At 45.6% G+C, this 10,455-nt stretch overlaps 1 protein-coding gene across 1 annotated transcript in view; it reads left to right on the forward strand.

The window, feature by feature from the left end:
* Window positions 1-8,053, forward strand: part of LOC8029719 (ATP-binding cassette sub-family C member 2) — a 32,458-nt gene extending 24,405 nt beyond the window's left edge. The window contains exons 6-7 of the mRNA XM_042287047.1: window positions 4,505-4,699; window positions 7,889-8,053. Coding sequence (XP_042142981.1) covers window positions 4,505-4,699; window positions 7,889-8,042 — 349 coding nt within the window. The 3' untranslated portion in view covers window positions 8,043-8,053. The remainder of the gene's footprint in view (window positions 1-4,504; window positions 4,700-7,888) is intronic.
* Window positions 8,054-10,455: the final 2,402 nt, after the last annotated feature.

A 10,455-nucleotide genomic window follows, 5' to 3' on the forward strand; every position in this document is an offset into this window, starting at 1 on the left:
ATTTATACTACACGCTTTCAAATGTAATTAAGCAAACAATCGGTGACTTCTCCAAGCTGTCACTGAACTATACTAAGTTGTCCGGTGTTATACGGTACATAAGCTTAACAACCCAATTGAGACGCGCGTCAAGGGACACAGTTGAAACCGAAGCGAAACCAAAACTGATGCCCCATTAAGTTTTCAGAAACAATAGCGACGCAGATGATTTATATGCACACTTTTCATTCAGTATAAACGCTGAAAACAATATAAAAGAAACTTTTTGTTTGTTTTTAGAGTAAAGGAGCGACAATCAAAACGTTTCACCCGTATTAAAGCAAGAGAGACACAAGTCTTATCGGCACCGACATTACAATGGCCGCCATCACCGAGCTTTGGCTTCCACGACGAGCCGTGATCGTTCTAGCGGCAGCTCCGACCCCGAATCATACCTTTTCAGACAATTTTTGCTGCTACGATACATTCCAGATACGTCCACAATCTTCCGAAACAGTAAGCAGGGGGGGGGGGGGGGGGGGGGGGGAAGAGGGAAAGGGAACGCGGCGCAAAACGGAGGCTGCCATATTAAAACCGCTCACGTTGCCAGCATAGGTTTTGCAGCGAAGAAGTTGCTGCCATATACGGCGGACTGAGTTTTACTTTTTTTTTTTTCGTTTTGGAAAGAGGATGTATTTTTGTGTTACATAAGTCCTCCTGCATACAGACAACGAAGTTTAAATATATTTGTCTCGTTTACTTAGTTTGAAACCCTAAAAACGGGTTTTTGACGACTTATTGCTTCCATCATTTTGGAGTACGCAAGACAGTTATCTCGCTGTTCTGGTTGCGGTTACGAAAGCAAGGCAGAACGCTCGTAGTTCCCGCCCTCAGTACACGTTGGACACCTTCCACTCTTTAACACGGGATAACTGGATGAACAAAGATTTACATTTACTTCAGAGTTCACTTTCGCCGCTTCCTCATCGTCGAGCAGCCGGATCAGCTGGCGGCAAGCCGCGGATGAAAGGCTTCAGCATCAACAGCCTAGAGCCACTACAATAGCCCAAGTGCACTCAGTGCCGATGCGGGCGACGCGGGCTTCTGTCAACCCAGGGGCGGACCCAAGGGAGGCGGGGGGAGGCGGGGGGCGACGGGGACCCCCCCCCCTTCCTGCCCCCTTCTCGGAGAGCGATTTGACATGGGTGGATCTCCCGAAATGAAATCGACTACCGGCCTGCCAGGAGGTAGAAGGCCCGGTACTCAAGGACGAGGGTTCGAAATAGGGTAGGTTGTACCCTAGCAGGCACACTTGTACTATCGGGGAAAAATGAAATGCGAACAGAGGAGCGCGTGGCTCGCGGTACAGGCTGCGCCGCCTAGAAGTGAGCCTAGGGGCGAGGGTGCGTGGCCTACTTCGATGTGTTCATGCCCCTCGATTGGCGCTCCCCCAGCTTCGGCAGTGCGCCTCTCAGTGCGCTGAAAGCTGTCACCGTTATCTTTGCCTGCTCGGCGAGTGCGGCGAGCTTCTTTGGACCGCACGCGCTGAGCCAGCAAAGATAGCGGTGATAGCTTTCAGCGCACTAAGAGGCGCACTGCTGAAGCTTGGGGAGCGCAAAGGGAGGGTCGTGAACACGTCGGAGTAGGCCACGCACCCTCGCTCCTAAGCTCACTTCCAGGCGGCGCTGCCTGTACCGCGAGCCACGCGCTCCTCTGTTCGCATTTCATTTTTCCCCGATAGTACTCTGAACTTGGAGAACCACTCCGTCGCTTCAACCGAGACTGAAGTTCGCGGCGGCGGTTTCAAAGCACGGCTTAAAACCAAAAGTCGGCGCAGCAGCGCACGTCTAGGGGCCGTCGGCGCAGTCTGGTTCTGCGGCGGTTAAAACAAAAGGCGCGACCGGAGTCCTGTTTATCTTGCTCTAAATTTTCCCTCCCCCCTCTCCCCCCCCCCCCGAAAAAAAACAAACAAAAAACTCAGTTCTGGATTCGCTTCTGGGTCAACCGGTAGCCCAGTACAAACCGTGAACGTTCCAGCTCTTCGTCATGACCCGGTGTTGCAGAAAGCAGGGTAAAATACAACTACACGGACCACCGAATCAAATGCACTGTTATCGTAAATCTTGGCTTGTAATTGCGCCTTTGTAGTTCATCTTATTCGTTTTGCTGGAAAGACGCAACTAGTTCATCTTATTCGTTTTGCTGGAAAGACGCAACCGACGGGCATAAAGAAATCGTTTGCGTATTCCGCATACCTCGCAAAAGCGCTTACCCAGCCACCTTGCGAAAAGCGCGAAACACGGGGTCCGCACCGTCCAGACTCACTAGTCTTTTACCTGCTTTAGAGCAGTTTGTACCTGCAAGTAGGTATGTCTACTGAAACTGCAACTTGAAAGTAGGGGCGATGCCAGAGAGAAGAGACAAAGTTGGGAAAGCATGCTCGCTCTCTCCAATTTCTGAACTCTCAAGTGATTGTACCATAATAAAGTCACCAACACCTCTTTCCAAAATAAAGAAAAAAAAACGCTATGTTCCCTACGTAAGTTATGGTCTCAGTTCATGCATCCATAGGCACGTAGGAAACGTTGCCCTAATTTATTCACACCGCATTATGAGCGCAACAAACTCACACGAGATTTACAAGAAAATATCGGTGGTGACTTAAGTTTCCCTTAAATTCTGTATGACCGGTCGTTTGCAGGACCGAATCATCTACTCGGGCGGTGTGCGTCGCTGTGCAAATAAAAACAAAACGAAGCATAAAAACGGCAGGTCTAGGACAACAATCCGGAGTCCATTGTTCAATTAAAACGATGTAATTTTGTTGAAAACGCCCGCAGCTTTTTACTCACGGTATGCGTCAAGAATCTTCCACATTTTGAAACGGGACGAAGGAAGATTTACTTTTAAAAGCGCTCGCTCCGTCCTCCCGGACCAGCTGGACCGGATCAGCTGACGACGACGGGACTGAACCCGTGGAATTGCAGCCCCACAATAACCAATTTGTGCTTCGTGTTAGTATGGGCTTCTAACTCCAAGCACCGCACCACACACCACGAACGTTTCATTCAACTCTTTGTCGCGTCGCCGTGTTACACCAAACCTGTCTCTACGCACTAAACAGAACGAGATCACCGTAGTCAACGGAGCGCTGTCGTGAACATTGGCTCGAGGTTGCGACCCTGTGACTCCCTTCGCTTTCAAAGCACACACGACGATTACTTTCCGTGTTCCGGGACCATCACAGGGGCACTTCTCCGGTCGCGTCTTCGCTACATGTGCTCGCAAACCGCGTCAAACGTGGTCAAACCGAAGCAATACCGGCGCCATGTTGAACGTGCGTTGTTGCTAGATTTTCTCCGACCAAACAAAAACAACGAAAGCAAACCGGCTCTAGCTTCCAGCGTACATCGGCGTTGCGCCGTGGCCAGATTCTCTCCGTCAGCTCTAACTTAAAGATGACCTAGAGATGCAGCAACACTGGTATCAAGTTTTAACATGGCGGCCCCCACGGAGCGCCGTGAATTCTGAGGAGGGTGCATTGGAAGCGGCGGCACCTTTCCCCCCCTGACAGTAAGTGCTTCGTTGGCACTTTCCATGGGCGGCGATGCGACGGACGCCGCCATCTTTAGCTCTGTTGGGGCGAATTCCGATCAGTTATACTCTGTTTTACCTTAAGTTGTACTACGTCTGTTGTACCGCAGCGAAGGCTAGAAGCGCAAGCTCATAGCGTTGGCAGCTGCCCTTAATGCACGAGATTTTATGCCGCCGAGATCTGCCGCATAGCAAGGATATTGGGTTTGTAGCTTTTTTTTTGCGGTACATCGTAGTGTGAAATAGACATAGTGAAATATAATTAAGGTAGGCCAGCTCAGTTTAACGCAATGATCGTTAGCGGCTTAATGACAGTTGGCGCCGCCGTGTTACTCCGGTTGATCGCGATTAAGTCAACTGGCGTTGGCTTAATGACAGTTAAAAGTGCTAGTGTAACTAGGTACAGTATTAGTCTTTCACCTACTATAGCCGATTCTTAGTCAAGTGATTAGACTTAGTGTAGTGGTGGTGGTGAATGCCACTCGATTGCTTTAAGCTCGAACAGCGCGTTTCTTTTCTCGACGCTCTATTTTCTCTCTGCCTAGCTGTCCTGCACAGGGTTTCCTACACCCACTTTGTAGAATATTGACCACATCCCTGAACACTACGCACAATGGTTTGAAAGACTTCTCACTCATAAAACTATAAAAAAAGTTTTCAAAATGTTCAGACGGATACTTAATTCACGCGCTCTCATCCTACACCTGTTGGAGTCAACGTGAACGATCAAGAGGCGCAGTTGTACGGCATCAAAAGGGCAGCCACCCTATACGTCCTTGCACACTAGCAGATGTGCCAAAAGATGCCATTATTTACACACGGTTCTTAGGCAGATTTGTTCTGGGACCGCCTGCACTTCTTTTCTTTTCTGCAAGCGAGTGATGTCACCCCCCCGCAGCTGCCTTTAATTTCGTCGTTGTTTCTGGTGCAGCGTGGGTGAGCGTCAGCTTTTGTGTCTCGCTCGCGCTTTGCTGCGGAGACCCCGGTTGCTGTTGTTGGACGAGGCCACGTCCCAGATGGACGGCGACACGGATCAGCTGATACAGGCCACGCTTCGGGAAGCCTTTGCGACGTGCACCCAACTCACCATTGCACACCGATTACACACTATCATCGACTACGACAAGTGAGTCCAGAACAGGGGGTAAGATAGACAGGTGGGGAAACGAGAGCCAAATGAGTGACCGCATTGTGTCCACCTCGGTTTTCTCTTTTTCTGTGGCGCCATCTATGTGGAGCACCGCGAACTCTCACTCCGGGTGGGCGATCGGTGGCGACCGGCTAAACTGACGGAGATGATTTCTCGTGGATTTTTAATGAAAGACTGTCGTGCTCTCGGTTTATTTTGCGCTGTCTCCCATAAAGTTCCACGCAAATCCGATTCCGATTTTTTTCCTCTCGCCGCAGCGCCATCTGTCGCAAGTCGGGGGTACCCGCAAGCAGACAAGTACACAATCCGGTCACGGCGCTGCGGTAGGCTTCTATGGGCCGTTTCCCCACCTGTCTATCTTACACCCTGGTCCAGAACGTGTTTTTTTGTTTTTGTTTTCAGATTTCTAGTAAAATGAAGATGGCTGATAGCAGGACTATATGCAGTTAGTAAACTATTGACTTGGTGAACGTAGCGTATCTAGTGGCGTAAATGATAAAATAGATTAAAAAAAATGATTATAGAAAATAAAAACGTTGGGAATTTAAGGCAAAGCTTAGTCACTGACAGCATGAGAAACGCATAGCGAAACAAGTTCCCGAGCAAATTATTACCGATGTAGAACGAATAGAATTGTGACATTAGCCTTTAAGAACGCTGAAGAATGAATCGCGAAGAAACGAGCATGAATATGAGAAGCCGTAACCTGTTCTTTTTTTCTTTTTTTTTTAGGTTGTCAGCGACTATGGTGACTTCTGCCAAAGTTTCTTTTGATCCTTGTAGTGTTTCTTGAAGAAAACGTTTAGTTTCAACTTAAATGGTGTTTTTGTACACTTGGATGAAAGTAACTTTGGCGGCTCACTTTATCCTCCATTTGGTCTATTTGCCCCTTTCTTTGAGTAGCATAGCACACTTGCATAATATTCGCATTATTTATTTATTTATTTATTTATGAATACTATACTAATCTTCATATGAGGATTTTCGCAGGCTGGTTAGAAATGCGGGATGCTTCACCACAGTAAAATATAGAAATTGTTATACATTAATGTAAACATTTGTATAGAGAATAGAACTGTTAGAGATTGTTTACATATCAGTAAAAACCAGAAAAGAAATAATTCATCATGTCCTTAGCGCTTCGACATCATTCGAAAGTTGCGATAGTGAGCTCGCGTGGACAGCATGTTCCGGCAGCTTATTCCACTCTTCAATGGCAAAATGGAAAAAATGGAAAAAAAAATGAAAGTAAATATTTTGGGATGAAATTCTTTAAGTAGTTTCTCATCGTTTTAGCGGGTCGTTGTTCTATCAATCACAGTTAGGTACTTAGAGTAATTTACGTTAGTCATATTCTGAGCAATTTAGAATAATAATTTTAGTATGAAGAACTTGGCTCTTTTTTCGAGTGATTGGATTCCTAGCCGTCGGCTAAGTTCTGTAGGCGAGCCATACAAGCTAAACCTATTGGTAATGAAGCCAACAGGAATGCCTTTTTACTCTACCTAAATTATGAATGTGAATTTTCGTGAAAGGAAACCAAACAGGAGAAGTATATTCAAGCAGAGCCTTAATTTGTTCAGTATTTGCTAGGTGTTTAGTGTCACGTGATTCATACCTTAGCCGTCTTCGAAGACACCGCAGTTTTGTTATGGCTTTTTAGTTAGTGATTCTATATGCACACTCCAGTTACGATCACCTGGGAATGTTAGCCCTAGATACTTATATTCGCTGACGTTTTTTATAACGTTTCCGTCGATCTCGTATGGCTAGCTCATTTTTTTTATACTTATCGTCATGGCAATTGTTTTATTTAAATTTATTTGCATGTGCCATTCCTCACACAAAAAAAGATTTGGTTTATAGCAGTTTGGAGCCTTAAGTGGCCTGGAGGGTTTGTTAATTCTGAATAAAGTATGCAGTCATCGGCAAACTCTTTTTCTTTTCTGCATTAATGACTCTTATTATGTCATTAATATACAAGAGAAAAAGGATCAGGGAAAGCACTGAGCCCTGGGGGACACCGGAGAGCACAGGTTTATTTGCTGAATAACTACTGTTTATTTCTACATATTTAGTACGGTTACTCAGGAAGTTCTTAATCCAGTTAACAACTTCTCCGTTGCCTAGGGCTCTAGTTAATTTGAGAAGTTTCGTATGAGAAACTCTGTCGAAGGCCATCGATAAATAAAAAAAAATATGACATCCACCTGGTTCCTACGATTGATTAATGAAGACAGATAGTGTACAGCTTCAATTCGCTGAGTTACAGTCGATAAACCAGAGCGGAGACCATGTTGATAGAGACTTGAAATTTCGTTTTCTTTGTTATACGTTTTAAAATTTAATGTTCTAATAATTTGCAACAGGCAGACGTTCGTGAGGTGGGTCTGGAGTTCGCGACGATGTTTCTATCACCCGTTTCGCAAATTAGAGTTATTTTCGCTCGCTTCCAGTCCGGTGGGATTACAGGTTCGTCGAGCGATTTCTTAAATATCAGTTATTAGTATTTTAAGCACCATTCCGCATACCTATCAAGAACGTATTAGAAATGTTCTCTTGGCCAACGCTTTTTTGAGGGTAAAGTTTAGAGGGTTGCCAGCTTGTGATATGGTTATGCCTTGTAAGATTGACTACGCTGAGCTGTCAGTTGTAGTCGGCAAAATAGCTTTATCTTGAGTAAACACGGAAATAAAGTAGTCGTTGAAGTTGTTAGCCTTAGTCGCACTTCCTTCGGGTGTAGTATGATGGCCTGGTTTTACACGCGGATTAATGTGCCGCCAAAGGTTTTCTCGTACATTTCGAATGAATGAGGAAAGGGTCCCGTTGTACAAAATGTTTCCTTGGCAGTTTTTTTTTTTTAATGAAGCTCTTTATTTAGTTTCGTTATTTTGCGGTCATTTAATTGCGCATTTCTTAATATTCTTTTTTTAACAAATACGCTTCAACATATGAGAACATCAAAAATTTTACATCTTGCTTAAACGTTTGAAGATAAAATATTATTCGCAATTGAGTGATATAGATTCCAAAGATAGTTTATAGCGCAGTTTGCGTTGTAAAAGGAGAAAGAAGGAGACATCCCTTTTTCCGTATATTCTTTTGACGAGTATTAGCATACATACTCTTTAAGTTGATGTGTGTTTTTGTTGTGCTTTCTTTCAGGATCCTCGTGATGGGTGACGGCCGCATTCTGGAATTCGGAACTGTGCAAGAGTTAATCTGCAATCCATCCTCAGTGTTCAAACAGATGGCCAAGGAGACGCTGTTGAAAACAGCGCACAGAAGAAGCAGACCGACAGAACATCATCACTTTTAAAGTAAAATTAAAGCGAAACTGAAGAAATTTTATATTAAAGAGAAAAAAACACATTTCAATCGTCATTTGGCCTACATCATCGCGAATATCAAAATAATAATTCAGATGGATACACCAAGTAGTTACACCACGCTTTCAATATAGCGCTGAAGTCCTTCCCAGCGCGTTACCTTACCCTAGCAGTCAAACGCGTTAGGCGGGATCCCTCACAAGCAGCACACTCAAGGCAGCTGTAACCTCTAGGTATGACGTCGCACTGAGCGGTTGATTTTTTTTATTTTTTTTTATCTCGTGTCTATTTTTACGTTTGAGTCAAATGTTCGTGGTATTCAATTTCACGGTACCAAAATACACTAAAATTCACCACTAACCATTTTTTTTTAAAACTGGACTAGGTTTGATATTTTGCAGTGATTCCGTGGCTGTGTTCAAAAATTCACTCGATACGACTCCAGAGAAAATAGGGAGTTGTAGTAGATCGTTTTTAAAGGCCCGCTACCGCTACGGGCAAGCGCTTCAGAGCATGCATCGAAGTGGCAGCGCGAACTCCCGCAACAATTAGCGTGGCTTGAAAGCGCGATCTACTAAAACTCCCTATTGTTTTGTACCGCGGGGTTCCAAAACTTGCTCGTGCTTCTTCGATGACGTCCTAACTTGTGTTCGAGAAGCGGGTTTGTTTACTCCGGTGTAATTACTCACGCTACCCTCCTTCTCCGATAGGTGGGTAACGTCGGATGAAATAGAGTAAAGGCGTCACGTGGCATGTTCGCCATGTGCTCGTTGTCCGCTTTGCGCTCACAGCCGTCAAAGCTCGTCTGCTTCGTTGGCTTTTGTGGCAGACGTTCGATATTGCAGAGAATGAGGGGCAACCATTTATGAGTGGTATTTGCAATTTGTTGCTTTCAACGCACAAATTGGTTATGCACCAGATCGAGGCCGTGCACCTTCCGCAAGAAGGCTTTGCTCTTATTGGAGCGTGTGTGTGGAACCGTATACGTTTAGTTGGTCAAGAAGGATCACTCGGGTTCCGATCAAACGTCATCGTGTCGTGGCGAAGCCTATATTTGTAACAGTAAAAAGGGTCGAGATACACTGAAGCACTTCTTATGAGTTGTAAATGCGAAAGCATGTACTATCGAGGAAAAATGAAATGGAACAGAGCAGCGCGTGGCTCGCGGTACAGGCGGCGCAGCCTGTACTGCGAGCCACGCGCTCCGCTGTTCGCATTTCATTTTTCCTCGATAGTACATCATTCTTCCGCTCTGCCGGCGAGGGCTCTTACCTTGGACGTTTCGTGTTGGTGCGCTGACGGACCCACAGCGCCATGGGGTGGCCAACCGTTGAGGCTGACGTGCAGCGTCAGTTTCTACGGCCGGCCACCGCACATCAGATAAAGAGCTGAGCGGGACTTCGTCGAGTGAGTCTCACTCTCGCTTGCTCTTACGCCGCCAGATCGCCGCCCACTTTTCTTCTGTCTCGACGCTCGATCTTTCTTTCGTCTGGCACAAGTTCGCCGTTAAACCTTTATTTTCAGTTTGCTGTTCATCCACCCATCGCCTTCATCCGTGACCATATGTTACTAACATGGCAGTAACCGCACTTAGTAGCTCGAGTGTTGGTAGCAGTTACTAACCTAGAAGTAGGCCCTTTCCAAAACCCCATCAAGCGGCATTGGAATTCGCCATTTTTCGGGAACAAAGAGTGTGGTCAAATCCGTCCTCGGATCGTATCAGCATGCGGCATGAGCCATGCTCATGCCGAATGCTGATACGTGCCCGGGCCGACTGAGATAACTCGCACGGCTGTTAACCTTTTTGAAAAGGGTCTATTGAGCTAGTGCCGCCTAGCCCGAAAAGCTAGTTGAGGCCGTCGCCATTCTATTGAAAGGCCACGAAAAATATTTGATTTGCTCTCGCGGCTGCAGGGCTTCAGGAATTGCGTCTCCTAGATTTTAAATTACACACAATGCACGCGTCAAATTTGCTAAACACATCATAAACATAGATCACGTACACAAACGTAGAACAAGAAAAAAAGTACTGACATGAAAGCGCGCTGCATGGGCTACTGGCTGCGGCTGCTGCTCTTTCGCCTTTTATTCCCATCATTTTGAAGACACGTCTGGCCTCGATGACTACCTCAGCAATAATTGGCTTTACGAGAATGTTGCTTTTCTCTTACTAGTGTTATTCCTCAAAATTAATTTTAAACAGTTCAAAGCATGAATCTTTTAGAAAACAAGAAAACGATTATGCTGTAATTCTCTAACAACCTTTTCCTTCTAGCGGGCATGTTTTTGCTTCACCCCAGAGCTACGCAACATCAGTAGTAATTATTACTTGCTGGACTTCCTTGGCTATTAATGATTACTACCAAAAATTTCTTGGCTAATAGCAGCCGCAGTTACTACCTT

Source organism: Ixodes scapularis, unplaced genomic scaffold (genome assembly GCF_016920785.2).
Source record: "Ixodes scapularis isolate PalLabHiFi unplaced genomic scaffold, ASM1692078v2 PGA_scaffold8__174_contigs__length_109621045, whole genome shotgun sequence".
NCBI lineage: Eukaryota > Metazoa > Arthropoda > Arachnida > Ixodida > Ixodidae > Ixodes > Ixodes scapularis.